The 27874-nt window shown below is 41.8% G+C and overlaps 1 protein-coding gene across 2 annotated transcripts in view; it reads left to right on the top strand.

Annotated features, from left to right (window-relative positions):
• PRKG1 (protein kinase cGMP-dependent 1) overlaps positions 1-27874 on the top strand; it is a 560704-nt gene that overhangs the window by 499384 nt on the left and 33446 nt on the right. For both annotated transcript variants that reach the window (XM_074155210.1, XM_074155209.1), the window contains exon 10: positions 25599-25695. In XM_074155210.1, the coding sequence (XP_074011311.1) occupies positions 25599-25695 (97 nt within the window). The remainder of the gene's footprint in view (positions 1-25598; positions 25696-27874) is intronic.

Genomic DNA, 27874 nt, shown 5'->3' with positions numbered 1-27874 from the left:
TTTTCCAGCACTGGAGTTGCCTGCTAGACCAGTTATCCTTGGTTGAACCTCAACAATTTGTATGAGATCCATGAGGAGTTGAGTCAGACCTTACTTTGATGTCCAAGCGTTGGTCAGGGAAAGGAAAGAGGGAAAGAGCTGAAAGGCAAGTACATGGATGGTGCTGGCAGCCAGGGAATGTTTGGGAGGAAGAGATGTGGACTCCAGGAGGGCAGCAGCAGGGGAGGAGGTGGGGGAGCACCATCTCCCCGCTGCTGAATTGTCTTGTTTTCCAACTTGTCAAGTTGGAAAAGGTGTTGACAGATAATTTCTTCCCACTTACCCAAGAAACTTCCCAGGCTGGGATGTGATGGGAATAGCTCCGAAGTTTGGAAATGTTGGTGTATGCAGTTGTTCAAACAGCAGGGATAGGGGGAGGAGCAGAGGGTGGAGGTCCATATTTCAAAGATGAGTGAATATTAATTGTTTTCCCTGAGAAATTTAGTAAGCGTGGTACCTGAAAACTGCGTAGCAAATTCAGTTGACCCCGGAACAGTAACTGTGTCCAATTTGAAGATGAAATTCAATCACTGAACTGTGAAACAGAAGAAATTTAATCCCCCTGTAAGTGAAAAACTCAATGCAGCCTTAATTCCGAAGTTACTGCTGACACCTCCATCTGACCAGCAGCTGATCCACCAAAACAAACCTTTTTTCTTCTTTCCCTTCTTCCCTGTGAAGAATACTTAATCAGTTTTCCTGAGAGCTCAAATTAATTTCCATATGTAGCTTACAGTATATATGTAGCTCAGATTAAAAATCAGGATTTCTACCCGCGTCTCATCCTTCCCTGGTGGGCGTGAGCAATATTGGATCACTGCAAGACTAGCAGTGTGATGCCACCTGTCTTGCCAACACTCAACTGGAAGACTCTCTTATTGTGATTTTTCTAAATTTTGTCAAACGTTAAGCACTAAATCAAAGGCAGGCCAAGAGGTGGTGTAGAAAAAGGGCGAATGATACTGCCGAGGTGGGTCTCTGCCTTCACTGCTGCTGGCTGCAGGACCCACACGATGCAACATGCCACTCTCTGGGTGCAATGGGAAGGTGACAACCTGCTACTACAATAACTTACTCTGTAACACCGAGTAAAGGAGGTTTATTGGAAAAAAACTGATGCTTTCAATATTTTTGATGGATTCTGAGAAACTGCTGCCATGTGACAATATTAATATTTTTTCCATTTGCTTGTTTGCAGCACTTGTTTGGGGCATCCTAAACCCCACAGCTGGGCAGTGCACTTATTTATCCTGACTATGCTCTGCTCCACTTACATTGATTTACATTGATTTACCCTCGGTTTTGCTATTTTTTCTCAGTGCCTGACTGAATACTCCATTAAATGATTTGAGAAGTGCTGAGCTCTAAATCTTTAAATCATCTGGAAAAAAAAAAAAAAAGGAGGAAAACCTGTTCTCATGATTTAACTGATCCCACAGCTTTTACGTAGGCATAGTAAGATAAAACATCAAAAATATAGGTAACATGAAATTTTGATTATGTGAGAAAGCTCAGTGTCTGTAAACCTTTAAAGAGAAGATCAAAGTCTGATCTTACCTGTTACATTGGGCGTTAATATAAAACTACCTGGAGGTTTACAATAGGACAATTGTAATAAAATTTCTGATGTAAGTTAAAAGGACCATATTTAAAATTCATTTTAGTAATGGGAATGAAGTGTTTCTAGCTCTATCTGCTCAGCGTATCTGCAAACTTTTTGGCACTCTGTCTTTAATATCTCTTAGGTTTTCTTACTTCATTTTCAAGTGCAATTGTCAGGTGGCTCTACAGAAGACATCCAATAACATAATTTGTTGATAGCAAAGCCAGGGATTAATTAGTCTGATACAACGGGGCTTAAAAAGCATTTGTGGAATTGCAATTGCAATTTGCTGGGCTGTTGATGACCTGCTGCAAGTCACCCAAACCCACCAGAGCTACAGGTGCACGTTCAGGTCCTTGTACCCATCTTGGTCTCGGATTAAATCGCAAGCTTTGCCAGACTTTGGTGCATTTCCTAATACTTTACGCTTTAAGAAGATACTTTCTAAGAAAGGTGTATTTCTTGCACGCTGCAATTTTAATGGACTATTTTAATGGATAATTCCTTATTTCATTTGGAGGCTGTTTCTGTGCAGAAGTGATATCATTCATCTTGGATGGCAAAAATGTAATTCTTACTGCTTGAAATTCTTTTCGGAGCCCGTAATCGGAAATGGGCTGGCAGCAGGCCAGGGAATGGCTGTGACTCTTTCAACATGCAGGGAAATTGCCAGGGAGTCCCTACAGATGCTGGGTTTGGGGGAGAAAAAAGCTAACTACTTGGCTGCTTTGAAACATTAGCCATCTCCTTAAATTCCCCCAGCTTCCTAGATTGCTTGCTGATTTCATACACTTAGGGAAATGAATGCCCTAAGTTTTGCTTTGAAAGATGTTTTACGATCCCGTTATCAACCCCACTGCTTCCAAATAAGCTATTTTTATAACTGTGCAATAGCTGAATTGTTATATTTTGCATCTGAGTCAGATTAGGACGTGAAAATGTTTGTTAAGAGTTGAGCATGTGCTTAGCAAAGACATGACCTCCTGCTTGGGAAAAATAGCATATCAAGGAGAAAATACAGCTCCAACGGTCATGTCTCGGGAAAGCAAGACCTATATGGGCTTACTGCTGCTTCAAATGCGTCCTTGCTAAGTATCAAAGCTGACATTTGAAAAAGAAAAAAAAAAGGAATTGCTTACATCTTTTATTGCTACAGCCTTTGCAAAGGGTAAGGTCCTGAAAGACTTGGTGCTGGGAACAGCCTTCGCCTGGTTGTGGATCGCACTCAGCACCTCACAAAGTCCCCTCTAAAATTAAATGTAATCAAAGGCTTTTCTTCCAATCAACTAATACAAAACTCTGGTAACTTAAACTTCCTTTAGGTGAGCTTGTTAAATGCAGAAGCAAAATTAAGAGTATTTTCTCTTGTTTTTATCTGTATTTCAACCTCTCTATATTTTTAAAGCAGGCAGATTTTTATCGTTGCCTTGTTATCCAGGACAGCTACCATCTATTGCTTCCGGAAATGGAAAAAATATTCAGACTTCTCAGGAGAGAAATTGAAGGTATAAATACTGGAAACAAGCAGTCTTGTACCTTCCCTTTCCTAATGTGATCCATAAGGGTTGGTGATGGTTTCAGATGGGGACATGTACAGAAGTAGGAGTCTCTCGAGTGAAGGGTCCTTTTATAGCGAGTCTCTTTGAATGGCCTCAAGCATTTTGCAATATTGTTTTGAACACGGATGGGGGAAAGAAATTCAAGTGTTTGTTTGACCTGCAGCATCTCCTATGGCATTTAATAGAGGAGCCAAACATAAAAAAGCTGAGCTCTAGGTGTGCCAGGGGCCATATCACTCAAGAAGTCAACAGGAGCCGCTGATAATGAATTCCTCTTTCGAGTCAGTTAATGCTGGATGTCACAGTTTAGCTTGGGAAAAAAAAAAAACATGCTCACCTGGGCTATTTTAAACTTTTCCTCATTTTTCAGAAGTTTTAGTGGATGGAAGTGCTTAGAAAATGAATATTTCTAGTAAAGGACATCACTCCTACTGCTGGGGCTCAGGAGAGGCTTATCTGTGTCACCCCTTTGGAGACTGCAGAACGAGGGTGCTCAGAGATAGATAAACACTAATGGGGTATTTGTATACCGGTGTTTGAAAGTGTCTTTGGGAAAAAAATACTACATTCATGTATCTAAATCATATTTTATCACTGACTTCTAAAAACTATTCAGAGCTTGAAATAATTTATAGTCACATTAGTAACTCTCCCATTTTCAGTGGGTTTGTTATGATGTGAAGAATCCTACTATCATATTGACAGTTCGCCAGGGCAATCAAATTGATAATTTTCCTGAAGGCCTGCATCTTTAATAAACCCCTTTTGCTAGATTTTTGAAGCTAGTTCTGTCAAAGAAAATAATAATCCAGGAACAAGTTCAAAATACATCAACTTCTTTAAAGGCATGAAGAAAGCATTTGGGCTGGTTTTTGCTCAGAAAACCATATTTACAATGGAAGAAGTTTTTCAGAAAACTTCAACCTATATGCCAATATTAATTTAAAATTATACAGTCCACCTTACAAGGTCCTAAACCCCTGTTGAAATAAGGGCTTGTTGCCCCATTCCCGCAATGCAAAGCTCCAGTGTCAGTAGACGAAAATCGATAGCGATTTGGGGCAGTTGGGGGATTCAGGATCAGACCTGCAGATGAGGAGAAGGTATCTGGCTTGCTCTGAAAATGAATAATCTAGAAAATGATTCAATTTCAGAAAGCGGTATCAACCTGTTAATAGTCAGCACTCATTGACTCTAGTCTTTAAAATTTATATGCCCTGTATTTATTTTATAAGGTGTAGCGTTATCTGGCTTTTCCATTAGAAAGGAATTCGTACCCAGCGCCTGATTGTCATATTTATACATCTAATGAAACATAACACTGCCAGCTTAGACCTGTTCATTTATATTTTATGCTTTCGCTCTTTACTCTCAGTTTCTATGGGAACCTGGGGTGTTGCGGCAATAGAGAATAAAGAGATGAAGAGAGGTCTTCGAAAACATAACTCCATTTCTCTGCTGAATTGCCAGCGTGGTACTCCAGGCACAAACACGCTTAGGGCCAAATAAACGGGGAAGGGAAAAATCAAGGCAAGTTAGAAGTGAAAAAGTTGATGGTAATTGAGTTTTCTTCTTCCAGAAACATCTGGACTGGGCGCTTTTACGCTTTTTGCTTTGAAAATCTGTGTATGATGCTTAAAAGTTAGGTTTACATTTTCTGAGGAGGAGATAACTGTTTGCATTGCTTGCCTTTATGGCTATTTTGGTGCAAAGTGCTCCACTGCAAATAAAAAAACCCCCACAAACCTCTCCTTTTGGTATAATTAATGACAGCTTATGAGTTGGAAATGCGATGCTCATGTACAATTCCATACATTTTGCATCGAAACATGCTCCAGTTCATCTGTTACAGTATATCATTTAGTATCCGCTGTTTCAGTGTCTGATGGTGAATCAAGGTGAGTAATGTAGATGAGCTGAAATAATTAGAAATAATTAGAAATAATTAGAAATAATTAGAAAAACCTCCTTAAGGACATTTCTTGCCAAGCCACAGTATGTATATGAATTCCTTACAAGGTGTTTGCATTTAAATCTAGCTTGGAAGAATAAGAATGTAGTGCTCTGAATACAGAGCGTCTAAGGCTACACTAAAAATGTAAAGATAAATTTCACATCTTTCAACAGGTCTGGATTTGGCAAACTTTGCAAGGATACACACAGAAAAAAGGCCTAGAACAGTGGGGTTTGGTTGGGCTAATACTTATAAAACTTAAAAGCAGTTTCTGGAACGTGTGTTTTTTTGTTTTAATGTTCATGTGCATCAAAGTGGATGTTCACAGCTGTGTTCCTAAACACCTAGAAATGTCTATCAACAGATAGTGGGATACTCCTCACAGAATCAGCTGAAACAAGGGCACCCTTTTTGCTAGGTAGTGTTATCTTTAGACTTTTTTTTCTCACAAATGCTTACTTTTAAGGTGAAGCCGGCCTGTTCAAGACCATCTGGTCTGTAGGCTCTCTCCAGAACCCACGTTTCTCTGCAGGTGGCAGATCACCTTGAGATACCCCTAATCTCGGCAGATGGCTTTTCTTCTCGCTTCTGCCTGCCTTGAAGCTGGTTTGAGTTGGTATTGCTAAGTTAGGTTTAGTAAGTTACAGTGTGAGATGAACTTGTGTGACTTCCCCTACTCCCACTGTTTGGGTCTGGAAGGAACTGTTTGGGTGCCTAAAAACCTTTAACTTCTCAGTAGTGTTGAACAGCACCATGAGTAGCCCCGAGCAAGTTGCTTTTCTCTGTCCTTTGGCTTCCTGATCTGAAAAATAGCATTTAAGATCTACTAATCCAAGGTACTACATCAGGAATTGATATTGTTATTACTATCTCCATCATCCCACATTACAACTTCAGGATATGTCTCAAGGTTTATGCTTTCTGGTCACTTTGTTCTTGCAGTAAAGTGATTTTAAAATTATCTTTTAAAATAATGTCAAAAGGGGAGTGGTGAGCACCTGACCTCTTAACACAGCATCTAGAAATAGTTTTTTATCCAGGCCAGGAAGTTGGTTTCGTGGGTCTTTATTTTCAGGCATCTCTGTACAGTCGGTTTTACCTCCATATACATATATATATGGTCCCTATCTGCTGGCTATGAAGTTGCCTTTGCAGACTTTATCAAAGATGGGAGTACATGGGTCAAACTCTTGTTCAAACTGATTTTTTAAAATTTTTTTTTGCAATGAGAGAAACTTAATTCTCCCCTTCTCCTGGGCAAATCCGTGTCACTTAATGCTGGTTATTCCCCAGATTATACAAGCATGACTTGCTCTCCTCAGGATTGAGGCGCTCTGCAGCCTTCTGAAACGTCCTTTTGTGCTTTGAAGTATCTTTAATTGTTCCAAAATAAGATAATAAATAAAATAGCAACTATATTCACTTCCCTTCTGCTCCATAGGTAGTTTTAGGGCTTTATGTTTTTTAGAGGTTTGTCAGGGTAAGCAAAGATGCACCAACCTGGTCCTTCTGGTGCTGCACGTCCCTGTGGTGGGAGAGTACTGAGGCTCCTGGCAGAACCCTGTGGTTTCCAGAAAGTGGTCTCTTCCCATCTCCACTGAAGGCTTTGGACCTCTCCAGTGGTCTACAGGTTGGAATGATGTTGACAGCTTCATAAAGGTTTCCTAAAGATGTAGCCCATTTGATTAAAACAATTGAGTTGGTTATGGAGTCTAGGTTTTCCCTTCTCAAAACCGCCAGGGTGGCAGGTGAGCCTAAGAGGAACAGAAGGTCTTTTGACTGATGATGAGCCTTTAGGGCTTGTGGAAGAGTAGCTTACTGGTATCTGCTGTGGACTAGGATATTCTTGGGGATGTCAGAGTGGTTCCACTGGGTCCACTACAAGACTTGCAACTGGTAGGATTGGTAAATCTGACCTACGGCTTTGTAGCATCATAGCTCAGATCCATACGTGGCAGAGAAGAGATGATTGCATGAAGAGATTGACTGTGTAGTAAACACTGAGGACCCAGATGGCAAATTTAGCCCCGTCATTGTGAGAGTTCCTGAAACGAGATCTGGACTCCTGATTCAGATGGCAGGCAGCTTCTGGAACCCCATGATAACCACAGGATCTCTGCTGCAGTCCCCGCAGGAAGAGCTGGAGGAGGAAAGCTGCAGTGATCTCAAACCTCTGCCCTCGAATTCTGGGAGGTCATCTGCTGTGCACTGCCTGATCGCCTGACCTACTGGACACCCCACCTTTTTAGTTTACAGGGGAAATGTAATCCCTGCAGTTCATTGCTACTGACTCCCATGCACATCCGAGTGCAGGATGTCAGAGCCTGGGACTACCTCGCTCCTTCCCATGAGGCAGAGTAGAGCTGCATCTCTCCTGGTCTCCTCAGGCTTTTGGGTTTCTCCCACTTAAATCTGGAGTTGTCCTGAGTAGACACCTGACATCAATTAGTGCTCATGGGGGAGTATCCACACCATATCAGGATGCTTCCAAGCACAGACAAGCTGAAGGTGGCTAGTCCAAATTGCGAGTGTCCTTGGCAAAGCCTCTTACCTCTTGGCTCAGCCACAATGGGGAACTGCTGTAAAAACTAAGGATTAAAGGAAAAATGTCACAGAAATTATCTGTTCATGCTGCTGCAGCCCAGTGGCATCAACAGCAATAAAGCATGAAACTACACACGTAAAGATGACACAGTAGGAAACACTGAGCTGCTGGGACAAAGGCATGAGATTAATTTGGGAATAATATCTGTTCAAAAAGATGCAGCTACCAAAAAGGTCCCCATATCCTTCACCTTGGAGACTAAAAAAAATGAGTGATGCATGACTGCTGTCAAAAAGGCTATTGCAAGTCTTGCATAGCCTTGCCTAGAAAGCATTGAAACCCACTCTACTAGAAAATATACATATTTTTATACCATAATCAGATAAAACACTGCTACCTATTTAAAAAGCAATTTTTTACTTAGCCCTACTGGATGCAGACATTCCTAATGCCTATGTATCACTTGCAGACCGGTTCTGACCCTCCCTGGCTGGCCTGGTGTTAGTCAGGAGTTGACAGCATTCGACGCTGAAGTGCTTGACCGTGGAATTTCACAAAATTATGCCTGTTTGGCAGGTAGCTGAGTTCAGGCCTTTTCTAATTCATTTTCAGGCAAAGGGAAGCTAATTTGAAACCACCGCTGCTAATTCCAGGAAAAGAAGGCAGCATGAAGTTTCTTTGGGGAGTTTCAAGTGACAGCATAGCCATTAGCAGAGGGGAAATGCAGGAAGATGATCTTTATCAGAAAGCACGTGTTTGACTTTGTAGTTCTTCCCCAGAAATCATTGTTTACCTTTCGGCTAAGTATTATTTTATGACAAAAAAATAAGTGTTACTGGGTCTCTCCATCCTCTTAGTGAGCAGCAGGTAGAATTCTGTCATTTATGCTGAAAGAGGGAGGAGAAAAAAATACTTGTTAAAGGAAGTGCATGATCCTCTTTGAGAACAGAAGTGGATTTTTGGAAAGTTTTTGTGTACAGACCGACCACCAGGTGATACTGGAGAAGTGTTTGAAGTGCCAGAAATCCTTGCTGTGATCTGGGCTTTGTATTGTATCATGGAGTAGAGGGGATCATCCCTTTGAGTCTGCTTAGGTTTCTGTTGGAAAAAGCAGCTCTGGACATCCTTGTGCCATGAAGATATTTAAGAGTTTAACGAAAAAACTTGGATTTATTGCAATAGTAGAAACAGCAGCACAGTCCTCCTCTTATGTGGGCCAAGGAGGATGCTAAGCAATGTTTCCTGGTCCCAAAGCCCTTGTTATGGAGCTTCTCATGAGGTTCATGACCACCAGGATTGTTTTGGTGTGCAAAACACTACTCCTTCATGTAACACCTTTACAGTAGCTCCTGCAAACCTATCAGTCCTGGAGAGGCTGTGAGTATTCAAGGAAATATCACCACATGCTTGTTCCACTTAGCCATGTTCTTCCTCACAGCTGGTCTCCAGAGGAGATACTGAGCAAAATGTACCTTTGACCTGGTCCCAGACATCCCACAGGTGATATGTTCTTGAATAAGTTTTGTAGTGTATCTTCATTTTAGAGATAAGGAAGCAGATACGGAGAGAGTAAGTGAATGAACCAGAAGTCAGAAAAGCCAAGGCAGAACTGGAGCTGGCACCGTCTTCTCTCCCATCTTCGGTCCTCAGATGTAAATGTAACTGGCAGAGAAGGAGACCAAGTAAAAGAAGCTTTACCTGCAGAATTATTTCCCATTTAATAATCTAACAAAGGGTCATTATAGCAAATAGCAAGCAAATTTTTACATTTTTTGTTTCAGTTTTGAAAGAATTAGTCTGTAAAACTCAGGTACATAAATGTGGAGAAAAGTGTCTTACCGTAGACCATGTTCAACATTACCCTGAAGGGCATGGAGGTACTGGGTGCTGTAGGTTTGTATAAAGTCAGGTGGGTTTCTGCTCCTTTCCTGGTAGACCCTGACATTCTGTCTGTCTTCTTGACTGTATCTGAGCACTGAGCTGATGCTTTCATGGGACCGTTACAAACTCTTGAGGGGGAATGATCATTTTGGAGCCTGTCTTTTGACATTAGAAGTTTGGGTTATTTTTTTATGCATATCAGTTCATTTCATCTCACACTTTATTGGCAAGTCACCAAATCTCCTAAGGTCCTTCTGCAGCTCTTTGTGGTTCACCCTGTTTTTTCTGCTACTCTGAATATCTTAATGTCAACGGAAAACCTCGGTGCTCTGCTATTGAACCCTTATGCACATGAATTTTACATCCATCAAACAGCACAGGTCCCAGCACAGCACCACACAGGATCACAGATGACTTGACCTCCGCTCTCTGAAGCGGTTATTTCTCCACGAGAAGACCTTTCCTTCTGTGTCCTGGCAGCTTCTTGCCTTTAATTGCCGTTGCTGGAGAACCTTCTGAGATGCCTTTTGGAAACTAAATAAACTCTGCCAAGCAGATCAGCCTTATGCATGAACCCTAAGTAACTCCAATATGTCCTTTATGGAAGACAGAATATCTAATTTGTTCCTGTGTCTGCTAATTCTACTCCTGATGATTGTTTTCACTAATAAAGATACAGACAATACAAGCCATAGCTCCCCTGATCAGCTTTGCAAACCTTTTAAAATATTTTTAACTGCGTCCTGGGGGAGCAGTGAGGATGTTAGCCTGCTGGTCAGCACATATGTACCTACTTCCAGTGTATGTGTGCTACCTACTGGAAAGGTAGGTGGGGAACATGGGGGACCTTGGAGTGCTGCGGGTCATGCTGGGAGCAGAGGCGGAGGGGCACCGGAGGGGGTAAACTGGAAATATTGGAGTTGTTGTGTGAAAATAATGATGTTGTTTTGTAAAAAGTGAAGCTGCTCATAAAAGCAGGATAGAAACCAAATTAAAGCCTGTAAGTGTACAAGAAATGTTTCTCCAAGGCCCAGCCTTGCTGAAGCTGTTTTCAGCGTATGGGTGTTTGGCAGTGAGCTGAAGGGTCGCCTGTGGAAACGTACTGCTCTCTAGTGGAAGTATGGGAAAGTGCCTTTCAGAACTTGCTTCAGCTGGAAAACAGATGGGAGCCCACAAAAGGATGCAAAGAAGCTCCCAGCCTTTGATCTCTTATCCCATGAATTACCACCAGTGTTTCTCAGCAGCGCCCCTTGGTCCTCTTTAGGTTCACCTGCCCATACATGCTGGTACACCCATGGTTACCTTTACTCAATTAAATTTTCCAAATGTGGGGCACTGAACCAAGTAGATGATGTGTAGCCAGTGACATTTCAGTGTTGTAGTATGGGAGCATGGCTTGCAGGTGTGTTTTGGGGAGAACTCAACCATGTAAGTCATGTTCAGCTCCTGGGATGCCGTGACCCTTTCTCCAAAATGAACTGAGTACATGTTAGGAAATATTTTCCTCCATTAGAAGAGTGCTAAATGAGTTGTTGAACTGCTGTGACATGAGGAGTTTTGAGCCTTCCGGCTTCCTGGTATTCCCCAAATGAGACGACTTGCATCATTTTTCAAGCCAAGGAGTCATCTGCAGTAGGAAAACTTGGGGGTTAGGGTGGTTTGTTTGGTTCTTTTTTTTTTTTTTTCCTCTCTCTCTCTAATTAGCACATGATAATATTCAAATGTTGACAAAGCACTCGGTAGTTTTCCCATGTGGTGAATTTAGGATTCGCATCAAGTGGATAAGTGAGAACTATGCTTTTTCCTGATGTTAGGCACCATGTGTTAAATAAATGTCTGATTAAAACTTCCTTTTATCTAGTAAAGACAAGTTGTAAGATTGAACAGCTCATCTCTCCCCATGTAGAACACAAACAGGCTTCCAGATCAGGCACCAGGCACTGTGAAATACAACTTTCTGGTTTTTTTAATGCCATTATACATTACAACTATGGGCCTTGAGTTTCTCATTTTATTCTACTTATATACAGATACATTGGAAGTGCCAATATATGAGTGGCCTCACGCATGAAGATGTAGCTCACCCTGTATCCTGTCTCTGACTCTGCCCAACAGCAGGTATCTAGGAAGGAGAATAAGAGCAAAGAGATGTTTATTGATTTGCAGTCCACCAGTCTCCAACGATTTGTGACTCAGGGACTTTCTGCATGTATGTGCTGTCTGTGTATTTAGTAGCCCTTGGTGGCTTTTTTTTCCCTGAATCTGTGTAGCCATTTTCCATGGCACACCCAAGTTTTAGACCTTTGTCATCTCCTACCTGAGTTGTCTCTCTCCCAGGAGAAAGCCCTTAACGCATTCCTGCAACAGAAACCAATCCAGACCTGTGCTCCTTACCATCACATTTCTCAGTACCTTTTCCAATTCCACTATGCAGGTTTTGAGATGGGGAGGAGGGTAAAGGTGGACAAATCAACCCATTACTGCATGTGTAAGATCAGGACTTTTTTCTCCCTGATGTTCATCATTTCTACAGGATTTCAGGTGAATGTATTACCTTGTCCCTCAGTACCTTTAAATTCTTGTGCATTTTTTCACCTTGGGCTTTTGTTTGCTATGTTTAATGATTTAATATCCTTGACCAATGTTGTCATTTTACTTATTCCCCGCCTTTTACAGATAACCTATAAAGATGTTGAGCAGGAAAGATTTGAGCGCTGTTGGCCTCCATCCATTAGGAAACCAGCCATTTATTACAATCTGCTGTTTCCTATTTTTAACCTTTTTTTAATCAATGCAAAGACTTTTCCTCTTATCTCACAGCAGCTTAATTTCTCTAACAGTCTCTCAAACCTTGTCAAATGCCTTTTGAAAAATCTAAGCCAACTATCTCAACCAGATCTCTCCTGCCCATGTGTGTGTCAACTCCTTCAAAGAACTCCAGTAGACTTGGGAAGCATGTTGGCTCTTCCCCAAAGAAGTCAGATTTATCCATGTGTCAACTAATTCTGTTAGGACAGATGTTGGGCTTAGTCAAGTACAGTGCTCTGGATCACATCAAAAAGCCACTTCCGTCCCTTGGCAAGCAGAGCTGGTTACAAACCACAGTTAGTAGTTCACCTTGAGTTCATGCAGAAGTGCTGGGTGAAACCATCTGGGCCTGGAGATGGGTTAACGTTCCTTTTGTCGACTTGGGTCTCCTACTGACACTTCAGCTGGAGGCGGTTACTCTGGTGATTCCCCTGGGAAGGAAGATTGCAATGGGAGGATCTCCCGGAGGTCTTCCATGTTGAACCCAGGGGTAAAAAGTGCATCGAGCTTTTCTCACATGGCTTTGTTCTTCTCGGTGTGTTCTTTCTAGAGCACGATCCTCTGGAGACCCTACTGCCTATGGTCAGGCGCTTTGCTGCTGCTGTGATTGAGAAGGATTTATTATTTGTTTTTAACCTTTTGAAGTTGTTACTTGCATATTTTTTTTAATTTTTTATTTTTTGTCCTGACTTATGGCCTTTTTCCTTTCAACCGGACAGGGTTTGATTCTTTTTTTCTGTTTTCTTTATTGATTTGTTTGAAGCCACTTCATATTTGAAGGATGCCTTCTTCCTTTTAAAGTACTGTCTCATGCTTCTGTTCAGCCACACCAACTTCCTTTTGACCTATCCTAGGTCCACATTTGATAGATTCCAGATACTTACATGCTGCTGCTAAGATTTGATTCTCCTAATCAACTCTTCTAGCTACTCTTTGAATTCCCTTTTTTTAAGTGCAAGAATGGTACTTTGATTTTAAACCTCTTTTCAGACCCCCAGCTGTGTTAAATCTCAATATGTCGTGGTTTCTGTTACAGGGAGGTTCTTCAATGAACTTTGAAATGGGTCTTCCATATAATTCAGTGTCAAGTCACAAGTTTTCTTTGTTCTTGGGCCACCTGATTGGCCATCTCCTAAAATATTCATTAATTGTGCCTAAAAATTTGGGCTTGACAGATGGTATATATAGAGTTTGTTGCACACTCATGCTGGGTGTCTTGTCTTTGCTGGGGTCTTGTCAGAGCTTCTTCAGCAGATCACAGACACTCTTACCGGTCTGATGGATGGTTAGTAATCTCATCCTAATTCTCTGGAATTTCCATCTACAGATGATCTGCATGACTTGATAATTTGATTTGTTAATCTGATTTAACACAACAAATCGCTCGTTCTGTATGACAGGCTACTTGGTGTAGCCTTCATGTTTTCAGTGTCTTCTGTGGCTGCTATAACATTATCCCAGCAATGGTCATGTCATGCCTCCTATATGTTTGTCATGCCATAGCCTTCTTGAGAGCTAGACTTTCTAGTTCTCCTAGTCTTCTTTCTTGGACCTTTCTTAGATGTTTGTGGGATGATGCATGCACAGTTGCTTTGGTTTTTCTGTTTCTCCAGATTTTCTTTAAGTCGGCCCTTCGTTTTGATTGTTTTTCTTGACTTTTGCCAGATACTTCGTTATTTGTGTAAAGCTGTCAAGCTCCAGGGAAAACTTTCTGCCTCTGCAGAGTCTCTCCCATGTGGAGCCAAAAGGACCTGCATGGCCCAAGACATTGATTCTGCTTTTGAAAGCGATATTCACACAAGAAAGCAAAATCTTAGCAAATAAGTCAAATTAAAAGCGGGTTTGACACAGGGTGATACCAGGATGGGGTTGGTTATGTGGAACCCAGTCCCACTGATCTCTTCCCACAGTTTCATCTGTCTGCCAGAATAAACAAGCAGAGCGAAAAGCCTCACTTTGTGTGCACACGTACTTGCTTTGTAAGGAAAAATCTGCTTCCTGCCTGCTTCCACTTTTTCAGTAGGATTTTATGTAATATTCCCCATCTCCCCGCCTTCCCCATAATGTCACCTTTTTTTTCAAAGTAAATTAGGATGAAACATGCCAGATGCAAGAACTTCCACCAGCAGTGCCGGCATGGCTGGAGTGCTCCAACGTTGGCCAAAGGAACAAAAGCTTGAGGCTTTTGCAGTAACACTTTGGGAGGTTTAGTCCAGTGAACCCAGTGCAATTAATAGCTCTCGCTGATGATCTGTGGGCATCTTGGGGGAGCCATTGGATTAAGAGAGCATCATTCACCCATCTGCTACAGCAACCCCTCCAGGTCCTATCACACACAAGTCTACTTGAGAATTTGGAAGAGGCTGCAGGAAACAGTGCATAAATGTCTCTGGGCAGCCCTTGGAGAAGGGACAGGAGCAGGCAGACCTCAAGGTAGACCTCTGCTTCTTAGTAGTCATCAAGCTGGAAACTATCTAGCAAGCGATTTTTTCCTAGAGAGATAGAGCTATTTGAGAAAAGAAACGAGGGGAAAACATAGTGCACGCAATCCCATGGGACTTGAATAAATGTGCAATATGTAGTGAACACGGTGAATTGGACAAATAAGTATGTCTAACATCAGCGATATATCGATCTGTTCTCCACATTCTTTAAAAGATCTAAGAGAAAGAAAACTGCAGCCAAGTCTTTTTAATCTGAGCATCACTGTTGCCATGGTGAGCCTTTACTTATGCAAGCAACACAGTCCTACATTAAGGATGGAGGCAAAAGGGCCACTTAGTGTTTATGTGCTTAGATGGGCAGATTCGGGGTTCATGGGTTCTAATTAGCAGTTTGCAATTAGATCATGAGATTTTGTAAAGTAGAAGAGCAACAAGCAGAACTAACTGTGATTTGAGCAATTTCAACCTGTAATTAGACTGAATTTTCCTTGAGATCACATCTCACTGTCCAAGGTTGTAACATGGCCATGGCTGTTTCCAGTGACTCCCAACAAGTTGTCTTAAAATAACTTTGGGTTTTTTCTCTGGTACATAGTGGAACCTTTAAACCAAGTTTGGTAGCTGGGATTTATTGACCTTAAAGAGGTCTTTTGGAGTTTTAATATGAACTGCTTTTTTCCTGAGTACTTCCCATAAGCATGGGTTTTCCTTGGTGTTTTCCAAAGGAAGAAATAAGGGATATATTGCTATTTCCTCTGAAGTCAATCAGAAAGATGAAAGGAAAAGCCCTTGATGCCTTATCTTCCAAATATGTTTTCTTGTCTACAGATCCAAACTGTTAAATTCAGAGCTAATGAGGAGAATAGAGGGAAGTTAGTGAATTGTCTCCTTCCTTACCATAATACTTTTTTTTTTTCCTTCTAAATTATTCAGGGGCAGTTAGCATCACCATGGGAGGTTTATGTTTCACTTACTTTGTATTACTTTAAAAGTTAGGGTATAAGTGCTGCAACAGAATTCAGTATTGCTGAGTACACCCAAACTATAGCTGATTCACCTAGTGAATCTGGGGATTTAAATCCAAATTTTAGCCCAGTAGTGACCCATGATTTAGGAAGAGTTACGCAGGAATTAATATATGTAAAATTAATATAGGTAAAAAGTCCCTGGCAATCCTTCAATGAACTGCATTTGACTCCAGCCATGTCACCCTGCAGTGGGGTGTTAGATGTTGTGCCGCAACCCAACAACATAACTCTTAATATTTTATTATGAAAGGTTGCTTATTCATATTAGCATTAGCATGTGAGAAGATAAATGTGCCAAGAAGGCTATTAAGGCATAATACTGCAGGATGCTGGCATAGCACAGATAAAAAAGCCAGCTGAAGTGCCTTGCCCTCTCAGTTTGTTGCCATCAGCCAGGCAGAGGAGCTTTATCTTTGCAATGCATGTGTCTGAGAGCATGATGAATGTTGCTTCGTAATTTGGTCCTTACCCCACACTTCTGTTGTAATGAGCACAGCTGTAGGGAAAACAAAAACAAACAAGAAAACCCCAACAGCTTTCTTGGAAGTAGGGATGGGGTGGCCAGGACATAAAACCCTTAGTGAACTGTAGTGACCTAAAGCATATAATAGCTGCCTTTTATCTAGTGGGTGTAATATTTCAGCTGAATATCCTTAAAAAACTCTCAGTACAACTCAAAAAGACCCCAGTACCACGTACCTGCTAGCACAGAAACCTGATGATGTTGGGGTATGTGTAACGAGAGGATTAAACCAGTACTCCTTCCAGCCGGCAACTGTGACGGTTCACATTGCCCAAGGAAAGCTAGTGGGGAAGAAGAAACAAATCCCCTCCTTAAACACTATCTTTTAATACTGTACAGAACAGGAGACACCACCAGAGGAAGGAATACTCCACATCCTCTGTCCGCCCCTTTTAATTAAAATTGATTAAACTCTTGGTTTTGTAAGTCAGTCTATTCTGTAGATTATCTTGTTTGAATTATTTCAGGCTGTTCTCAGCATTAGGTGTGTTACAAAAGTGCAAATGTTGTTTTAACCAAAGCTGAAACAAGGAATTCCCGAAGTAGGACCATGAGAGAGAGTCCTCCTGGAAGCATCGAGCTGTTTCGTTAGAAGTTGAAGGAGAAACACATGCATCTAGAAAATAAAATACACATTTCAGTGAAAACCAGGGACCCTATTGCCTAAAAACCATCCTGATAACCTTGTGCTCCATTGGAAGCAGTCTGCTTCATACCTGTAAGGCATTATCACCCCTCGGTCAGCTGACATTTTATATCTCGGGTTGTTTGGTTCTTACACCAAAATTTTAGCTTGGTTCTGGTACATGAGCATTGTGTGGATGTGTAATAATGGGGTGCAGGCAGGCAAAGTACACCGAGAGGAAGAAATCTTTCACTGTGAGGGTGGTGAGGCATTGGAATGGGTTGCCCAGAGCAGCTGTGGCTGCCCCATCCCTGGAGGGGTTCAAGGCCAGGCTGGATGGGGCTTTGAGCAACCTGGTCTGGTGGGAGGTGTCCCTGCCCATGACAGGGGGGTTGGAACTGGACGATCTTTAAGGTCCCTTCCAACCCAAACCATTCTATGACTCAATGATTTACACAAACTCCTTATATCTGCTTGAGTTGGAGAAGGGAGGGTTGTTTTTCCTGAACAGTTCGATTGTGAGCTTAGATACATGGGAGCAGTCGCGAGTTTTAAAGGGAGTGATGCATTTCAAGAGGAGAGGATCCCACGGCAAACATCTGAAAAAAAGGTGAGGTTTGGATTTTAGGGTTGTTTTTTTTCCTCATAAAGTTGCTCCCTGCACATCCTCTGTTCAGGTATGGTCCCGCTGCAGGGCTCATACTGTTGCCAGCCAGGACGTACTGAATCCAACAGGCGTCAGTTCTTCCATAAGGTGTTACCAGTCTCCTGGCACATTTAGGAGTTCAGCAATATTAGCTTCGAAGTTAAGACTTTTTAAAGAGCCTGGATGACAAGAAGGTCTTTCAGAGCTGTTTTAACTGACTGTATTTGAGTGCATTCAATTACATTTCTTGGTGAAACTTGTCTCTGTGCAATAGCAAGTCTGCAAAGCCCCATAATTCACACAAATCTTCTATTTGCTTAACTACTGAAACAACTTATGATGAACACAGCTTATTATGACAGCATAATATTATGTTTGCATTGCTGAGTTCCAATTGAAAAGTGATGTGCATTTAAAATAGGGGGGGAAAGTAATTTCTCTTAGTTTTTTAACTTTATGTTTTTAATTTCAGATCTCCTTCCCCTTCCAGAGGAAGTTAGAGGTGCCATAGCTTTAATGTCTGTTTTAGCTGCCACTCAAATGTTCACTTTCTGTGAGAAAATCTAAACCAGGAGGTATGATATTTCTCCTGATGTGAAAGTCATTAAAGGCAAGTACACTACGAGTTCAAGTGCTGGTGGGTCCAAGAGAAATTCCCAGCCCCAACAACATGAACTTGAAAAGAAAGACAGCCTTTCTTTTCGATGCAATGGTCCATGTAGCTGTAGCATTCAACTGCATCGTCGCCACTAGCACATTGCTTTTAAAATTCCAAACAAAATCTCTCTTGATTTGGATTTTCAGTCAAAGATGTAAGACATAGAAGGAAGTGGTAGCAGCTAAATCGGGAGTTAAAGCCACTGCACTGCTGACCTCAGAAGGATGGTCTGGAAGAAGGAGACCTGAACTAAGGAAAAGCTAGGTTATTAGTTATCATACTTTCTCCTTATATCTCTCTGTCTTACAGATACATGTAGACAGATCAATAGACACTTTTCACTGTTGTTTGCAATTAGAAAAAATGGAAGAGCAGAAGATGAGTTTGATGTTCTCCTCCTTGGTCTTCCTTGGTGTAGGGCAGCAAATTCTCATCCGCACGCAAGTAGCATCCGTCCCTCCCAGGTGTGGGTTAGCATTAGGATAGCAAATACCAGGCAGAAATTATTTATGGGCATTCTAACATGCCATCAGTCCATTGTCTCTGTGGAAAGGCAGAAAATCCCATTTGGATTTAGAGCAGTGGCATGTTAGTGCTCCCTGGTTAACACAACTCAGGGCCAGGTGGGCAACAGTTACCTTACTGCCAATGGGCGATACCACAGCTGTCTTGTGCCAGTACTTTTATCCAACAGCTCGCTGTCTTTGATTGACATTTTCCTGCTTTCACTGCCAATGGAGATGTCCTGGAACAATTTTATGATCCTGTATTTGTGAATGAGCTAATAAATTGCAGTAATGTGACAGAGCTTGAAATGAATTCAGCTTTTCTGTGATGTTACGCGATTGACAGTAAATAGGTAAAGAGCTGGTCTTTTTCTTGCTATTTTTGTTCCAGTGTTTATCTGAAAGGGACATTTGGAAGTTAAAAGGTGCATTTGTGTGTCATGAGAGAAACGGACATCTGGTACCCAGAGGAAGAAATACAAAACATAGGCATTTCCCATACAGGGTGACAGTATTTAGGAAATAGTTATTCTCTGCTATCACTGCCTGCTCTGCCTGAGTGTAATTTTGGGGGGAGCATTTCGCTTTCAGCTAACACAAGACCATGGAGACCTGAGAGTACTCTTCACCTTGCAGGACCAGACTCTTAGAGAAGCCTGATGAGCATGTTACAGTCTTCCCCAACAGGGTTTTGGGTTCATGCTCTTCGTTATTTCTCCTTGCTGAAATGGTTTGTCAAGGGACACACCCCCCCCCCCTAAAGCGTACTGACCCAAATGGATTGATGTCTGGAGGGAATGCTAGATGAGAAGGGTTTTGCACGTGGGGTGGGACCTTTGAGAGGATGAGTGGCAATGCACCATAAAGAAATACAGATTTGCTCTCAATGCCTCTCAAGAATTTGCTTTCAGGCATTCCCAGGCTCTGGATCTTGCTGCTTGTGTAAAATACACTGTTGCTGTGCCATGCTTCTGTCTGTTGCCTGAATGTGGCTAAATCTTCTGAGCCCCACTCAAACAGGGCATAGTTGAAGGTAAGGATCTCATGTGGACATGACACGGGGTGCTTTTTATTTCACTTTCACCCATATGACCGTTCATAGATTTCCCCTTGTCCAAAATCACTCAGAAATACATGAACCTGAGCTTTTTGGACTCATTTGAGCAGGCGGGGAAGAGGGTTGGCCAGTGCGGAAGGGAAGGCATGGGAGCCCTACCACCATTTGCTGCTTCTGCTCTTCCTTACATTGCTTTCAGGTAACAAAGCCTCCTTGTTACATGAATTCGAGCCATGTCCTCTGCCACTTTTCATTCACATTTGGAATTGCATCTCTCTTAATAGCATTAATCCAGTCCAGAAAACCTGCCATGACTTCGGGGTACCAGGCAGGCAAACAGCAGCTGGGTGCTATGAGTAGAGTAGATCCAGGTGGGTTATTTTGTCAGGGCTAAAATAGGTTAGGTTCAGCTGTATAGAAAAAAAGACTCACAAAATGGAGGATTTGAGGTAATTTTAAAAATTTTCTTTATCACAAACTCTTTATTTTTAAGTGCCGCCATCAGTTGAAGCAGCATCCTAAAAAGAAAATTAGTTGTATCTTAAGAACCATAAGGAGATGGACTGAGATAAATCTCTTATCTAGTGGACACAGAAAGATGGTTTTCCTTTGTGATGTATTTTTTTCCCCACCCCACCTGTGGCTCTTTGGCTTGTTTCACATGTGTCTTCTTGCAGGCTGGGTCTGATCATCACCATCTAACTATTACAACTCAAGTTATTCTAGTCTTTGCAGAGATTCAATATTTCTATCTGCAGAAGTGCATTGCCTCTATGATGGGTGCTGTAGTGACCAGGCCAGCCAACAAAACTCAAGATAAGGCCAACAAAATACCTGTTAGACAAGCAGGTGTCTGTCACTGAGGAAGGCTCCAAAATTCTGGTTTTATCCACCAAAAATGGTTATGTTTGCTCTTGTCAGGGAGTTGGTGTTTGGTTCCCATTTGGTTGCGATTTGCGTCTAGTTGGCAGCACGCAGGTAGAAAGAAGCCAAGTTTTCTATCAAGATGACAGTTTGGTAACAGATGTCTAATGTTTCCCAATACATTTAGCTCATGTGATAGGAATCGTGAGCTAGTTTAGTAAAGCTGAGCAGTTGGATAATTGCAAACCTTTGTTCCTCACGTTTTTTCATTTATCCTTTTTAGCTGCATAGGTAAGATGATTTTTTTTTTTTTTTTTTTTTTTTCATTTGTGCCTTTGGGTGGAAAAGCTTGAAATGTGTTTTGGAGTAATCGTCGTCCTAGGAGGTAATCACTCATTTAAATGGTTGGAAACCTCCAGCAGTGCAAGAAGCCACATGTTTGCCTCTCCCATTCTGCATAACAGGCATTGCCCACGTGCTCGGGCTGTGGCTCCTGCGCTGCTGTTTCAAAGCAACAGGGCATGTGGATGATGGTATTTACTCCTGATCCCCCTGATTACTCTGATTCCTTGCATGTGATGCCTGTCCATACCGAAGAGGAGGCTGAATCAAGGCATTTTAATTAGCGACTCCTTAGAAGTATGTCTTTTATTTGGAAGGATAGAAAGAAATGGTGGTCCCAAATCCCAGCTTTTCCACTGATGCTCGTTAGGGTGAGGTCATTACAGGAAGACAGTAATTTCAGTGAGATTTCAGTAGGTACCTCTGTCTTTCAGATTTGCAAGAAACCTGGGAGGAGAGCTTGGGAGATTCTGCCGGATGCTCTCAGGAGATGAACATCTCCTTCTCCATCATGTTTTCTGACACCCTCATGGAGGAGATACCTCTCCTCGTAGCTACAGGAGTGACCTGTGAGCTCTGGCAGTGGTGGATTGGTAGGGCAGATTACAAAACCCAGTTTCTATAAGCAAAAAAGTCCCATTAAGAGTACGTAGGGGATTGATATCTTCACTCCTACAAGCTCTTGTGAAACTCTCGGCCTTAATTTTAGAAGATCTTTATTAAATAACAGACTTTCTGTTGTTTCTCCGTATTTGGATCACACATTCTCTATATCTTTTCTTTTTGTGTACTTCCAGCTATGATTTTCCAGCCATTTTGGCCTGTGATAGCTGGGGCAAGAAGCACAATCACCAAAATAGCTGGAGAAGGGCTATTTTAATTATGTCTAATTCAACTAGAGTCAGAAAACCGCAGAAATCTCAGCATAGAAAGTTTGAGCCTTGCATCTGCGTAGCTCCAGAACGTCACCGCACGCAGATGTGATGCTGATCAGCACTCATGCCTCCGAGCTTGCCCGTGATGTCTTCCCATTATGCCTCTTATCTATTAATTTAGGAACTTAAATCACTGACTCTCCCAGAGGTCAAAAAATCAGTTTCTTGTTTGAAAAGTGTCAGAATACCAGCATACGGATGTGTATTTAGAATATAATGGCCTTTCTCATTAGACTGCTAATGGGAAGAAGCTGTGGCATCTGCAAAGAGGTACTCAGAAGAAATACGCCCTCACCTGGGACACGTGTATTTTTCCCACAGAGTGCTGAGTTATTTCCACATCATCTTGCACAAGCATGGTCAAACTGTCTCTACCATTCATCCCATCTCTGTTATATTCCCAGGGAATATCCCAAGGATCCTCCCCAGTATCTGAGCATAGCAGATCTCTTCAACCTGGTCCAGAACCAAACATTTTCCTACAGGCACACCAATATTCATTTTTAAACTTCCTCAGTTTTAATTTGCACTGCTCTCCCAATACCTTAAAAGGGTTCCTTTTCTTTTGGAGATGATAAAGTAAGACATCATATATGTTTTTCACTCTAATTTTGTCGAGCAAGGAGTACACACTGCAAAACTTTGGGAGTTTTTATTGAGGGAGCAGCACACTCAAATTAAGGAAATTGGAGGACAGAGGTTGAATTAATATTCTAAATTTCAGGATGAGGATTATACCCCGATTTCTGATTTATGAGAAGGCTTGGGAGTATTTGCATTTTGATATTTTTATTGAAGTGACTGAAGAGATTTATTCTTAAGCTTTTCAGGGTTAAGTGTGTAGCTCCTGTTAGTTTATAGGAATTTGAACTGAAAGTGGACTTTGACCTTTGTAGCTGGGAATAAAACAGAATTCAGATGTGACTGTTGTTACTTAGCATGTGAAGAGCTTGCTTTCTTGATTTTACATGTGTTTTGGTTTCACTATATATTTTTGGAATTTCTGTTGTTTTTTGGATGCCTGTTGCACAGTTTTAGAAAACTGCATCCAGTTTGTTTTATATGCTTCATTGCACTTGTATGCACTAAGCAGTCTGTCAAAGAGAATTAGCCAAGAGATTTCAAAAAGCAATCACATTAATGCTGCAAGTACATTTTTTTAAGCAAAATAATAAATGAACACATTTTTTTACTCTATAAGCCATCAGCAGAGATTTCGGCTTCTGCAACTCAACACACAAAACAATGAAGAAGTTGGGACTGGGGTAGAAGATCCCGTTTCCCATCGAACTAAGGGACTTTTGGGAAAACTGCTGGAATTCATAGGGGCTGGGACTAGCGTCCTGCTTGCCTTGCCAACAGTGTGCCGTGTCTTACCTAGTTTTTGTCCTCTCACGTTGCATGATGTGAACTATATGGCATTTTTGTAGGACTTGGCCATCTTTCAGGATAAGAGGTATTGTAGGGGAAAAAACATTTCCCTTCTCTGCCCGATATGTTTTTGGAGACCCTGACCCTTCAGACACATTGCTGTTTGGCATCTCTCATCCCCTGCTTGAGAAATGCTCTCTGGTTGCCCAGGGGAGAAGATGGGGTGGCTTGTCCCCTGCCTCCCTGGGAGCACGAGGTGGCTTCCTTGCACATTTTCTTTCCTGCCACCTTCCACCAAGAAGGAAGCCTCCCAAGCCTTGGGCAAAGGTAATGCAGGGCTTCTTGACCTGGAGTTTGGCATCTGTTGTTTGACTGTTGAAGGGAAATTTTCCATGCTGGGATTTCATCTTGCTGACAATTATAAATCATTAAGGGTATTTAACTGGTCAGGAACTTGAAAGATAACTCATACGCTGTCTATATATTTATCATGAAAATTAGACTCGTCTCATTGCTTTGTCACCCCTAAAATGTTGTGTCTGCTGTGATTTAGAAGGGAATGTATAAATACTCTTTCCTTTAGCAAAGGTTTTTTAGTGGCAGGTTTAGTATGCACCTCATGATGAGTATAAGGCGATCGATAAGCAGCTGTGTCATGCAAGGTTATCCCAAGTTCAAAGCAGGCTCAGAACTGATTGGTTTCCAAAATCAGGTGCATCAGGCTGCTGTGGCCACAGGAGCAAGGTCACCGGGAGGATCTGGTGACAGTATAAATAATAAAGCAGAGCTTAAGTAATTTGTCAACAGCAGCCCTGAGATAAAATTGCCCTTTATTGCATGGGATTTGGGGCTTGCTGATGTGACCTTTCACATTTCTTGACACCTCTTTTTATTTTTCCCCTTTAAAATTTTAGATTTTTTTTTTCTCTTTCTCCCTCAATATCATTGCAGTTTTAAATAGACTTAAGAAGGGGGTTTGAAGGGAATAAGTCAGTATATCAATTCCATCCCATTATTGAATTAGAGACAGGCGTGATGGCCAAGGTATGTTAAGAAGGTAGACAGGTGGATATGTATGTATGATCGTGGCTAACGCTATGATGTTTTATCTTTACACTAGTGTTACCATGCACAAATGAAGCATCCAGGTGAAATAGCGGATTATGGTCTATCAATTAATTGCAAGATATTATGGCTAAAATTAAGTACTGAAAACCAAGCCAACTCCCCCTTTACACCCTCCATGCCTCTCTCCATAATCCCATCAGCGCTGTTTTGCTATACAAGTCTGTATCATCAGCAGCCAAAGGTAGTACACGCGCAGGGACTTCTCCGGCAGCTGAATGTCAAACTTTATTGAGTGGGTGGATCCTGTTCATCCATTTCCCCCCCAGCCCCGAGCCTTTCTAAAAATACCATAAACCTTGACAAGGAGCTATTTAAGAGGAATCATATTCATGAGGACAGTCATGGGAAGCTTATTTTGGCAGGCTTGCATGTGTTCAATTTGCATGCTTCCTTAGTCAAGGGCTTGGTGAACTTGTGTTGCGAGCCAGTTGGACATGGGCTAAAGAGGGAGCATCTGGATTTTGGGACCTCCTGAGCTGGGACATCTACTCCAAGTGAGTTTCCAGGAGGAAAAGAAGTGAAGATATTCTTATAGGAATGCTGATATGTGACTGAAGTCATTCATTTCAGGCATTTGCACACCAGCCCACAGCTTATCGGATCTGATTTCATAAAACCTGGCTGTGATTTCTCTCCAGGGACCTTAATGATCTTGCCACTTTCAATAAACATTTATAGAAACTACTGGCAGCCTGTGGATAGGAGAAACTCCTATGAGAGACTTTATCTTCCAAAAATACTTAAAGACACCAAAAAACCTCACCTACAAGAAGATCAATAGAAAATGTCAAAATGTAGTGTTTGCTGGGTAGCTGGAGCTGAATTGCAGTACCAGACATTTGCATTGTAGGCATGCAGTAGGTACGTTTGCTTTTCTCACTTGGAAAACCGTGCACATCGGAGCAATACTATAATTTGGACCAGCAAAACAATGAGTGTGAATAAAAGCAAACAGTAAGAGATAAGATGGAAATTAAGCAGGTAAAGGCTGTTTCACGCTCATGCCATTCGGGTACGGTATTGCACAGTACTCATGTTTGCACCTCTAAGAAATTTCCGTTTTTTCGCATAAAAAAATCCAGATATGAAGCTGAAGCTGCCTTCTTCGCCAACCTGAAGCTGTCTGATTTCAACATCATTGACACCCTTGGAGTCGGAGGGTTTGGACGAGTTGAGCTGGTAGGTAACTTTTTCTTCTTTGAAGTTTGCGTGATGTGCTGGCATAAGTGCTGTGTTATGAGTCTTTTAATTTTCCTTTGTTATTACACTCAAATAACTGGGAGAAAATTATGTGATGAGATTATATATTTTGTAATGGTTGAAGAAAGCTGAATTATATTTCCTGTTAAATAAAAATGTACGAATAAATGCTTTAGAATCATAAAATCATTTAGGTTGGAAAATACCTTTAAGATCGTTGAGTCCAACCTTTGCAGTAACCAAGAAGAATTTATGCACTAGGCTGAGAGAGGAGTACGCATCCTTTCTCTCCAGGTGGTCCTATGTTTATGGGATTAATTGCCTTTTCAAAACAACCTCAAAAGTTGTGTGGCCATTGAGTGCTAAGATTGAAAGAGCAACCTAAAACCTTACTTAGCCAAAACAGGAGTAACAGCACAATGTCTCTTCTAAGCAGTTTCTAATTCGGGTATAGAGACAGACCTACTTCGTTATCCCAAAAGCTGTAAGTTGAATGTTTGAACTATGACAACACTTTACAGAAAACTACTTATTTTTGTCCCTTCTCTAAAATTCTGCAAAACCTGGTCTTGCTTTTTGCTCTGCTTGGATTTAGAGCTCTGCAGTCTTTATTAAAATGAAGCCTGAGCAGGAGAAGACTGAAAGGGCAGCCGTTGCATGACCCATTTGTAATATCATGTAAATACAAAAACTTGTAATAGAAAAAGGGAGCTTGGTTTACATCACGGTGCTGACCACAGAGGAGTTTCTGATACCGGACACCAGTACAGTATGTTAGGAACTCCTGTAAGTTAAGGGCAGAAAAGGGAATAGAGTTACTGCTGCCATCACGAAACTTTGGGGAAACCCCTGCTCCATAACCCTGCAGGAGCCAAACACACCCACAGTGCTGGGAACTGGGAACTGGGAAAAAGGCAAAATGAAGTGCTTCAGAGATTATTTGTAATGGAACGGGTAAATTCTGTTTTAAAAGTGTGGCTCCCTCTTCCATGTGATTTATTTCTGACTTTTCCTATTTGGATGTATGTAAAATTGTGCAGAGGAGAGCACATCCATGAGAATGTTGGTCCCTTCCTGGGGTTTGGTTTTTGATTTATTTATTTATTTTATATTAGCAAGTGTTTTGGAAGAGTCACAAGAGCTCATGCGTAGCCTGGGAAGGCTGTCCTTGCCCTGCTCCTTCTCTAGTCATCTGCTGTGGAGGAAGCTTTAGAGCTGGAGTTTAACTTGGGTTGCGCTGAACTTCCCTGTTGAAGGCTCTTCCCCCTCTGTTGACAACAGCATAAAGTGCAGGAGATTTGTCTCCTACATTAACATCACCTTTGGCTTCTGCACCTGAGGTAACCTGTAGCGAGGGACTCACCAGTTTGGGGCTTGTTTTGAATCTCGTGAAGGAGTTTGTGAGGTTTGTTTCCATTTTTAAGGCTTTTTTGACATGTGCTGTCAAGCATTGAAAACATCGAGATGTTCCTGGGAAGGTGCATGGGTTTGTCTTCATGAGGGGTTGCTTGTGGGACCCTCAAACCACGAACTATGAAAAACCAGGATGCCGTTGGCTTTCTTGGCCACCTGGGCACACTGCTGGCTCATATTCAGCTGCTTGTCAATTAGGACCCCCAGGTCCTTTTCTTCCAGGCAGCTTTCCAGCCACTCTTCCCCAAGCCTGTACCGATGCATGGGGTTGTTGTGGTCCAAGTACAGGACCTGGCACTTGGCCTTGTTGAAGCTCACACCATTAACGTTGGCCCATCAATCCAATCTATCCAAGTCTCTCTGTAGAGCCTCCCTGTCCTCATGCAGATCAACACTCCTGACCTTAGCAAGGCAGAAGGAAAAAATTAGGAATGACTTCTGGTTTTCAATAGCACAGATTAACAGATGCATCCGTTATTTTTTGCAGCTCAGCTTCTCAGTATTGTGTCAGTTGAGCATCTTCTTTGTTGGGATCCAGGTGCCACAGTAATGCATTGGAATAGGGAATGTCATCTCACGTTCATGTCCCACCAATCACCACTTTGCAGAGGACGAAGATGTAGGTCAGGTGTCCTCAGCCTTCATAAATCATCTCTCCTGAACTTCATTGCTCTTGCCTTTGTTCTTTAATTTCCTTTAAATTTAGGTCCTGTGTTTCTAATCGTCTGTCACAGGTCAGCTATTT

The sequence above is a fragment of the Numenius arquata genome, chromosome 10, assembly GCF_964106895.1.
Source record: "Numenius arquata chromosome 10, bNumArq3.hap1.1, whole genome shotgun sequence".
NCBI lineage: Eukaryota > Metazoa > Chordata > Aves > Charadriiformes > Scolopacidae > Numenius > Numenius arquata.
Note: the sequence above shows the minus strand (reverse complement) of the source record. Positions and strands in the feature narration are given on the sequence as shown.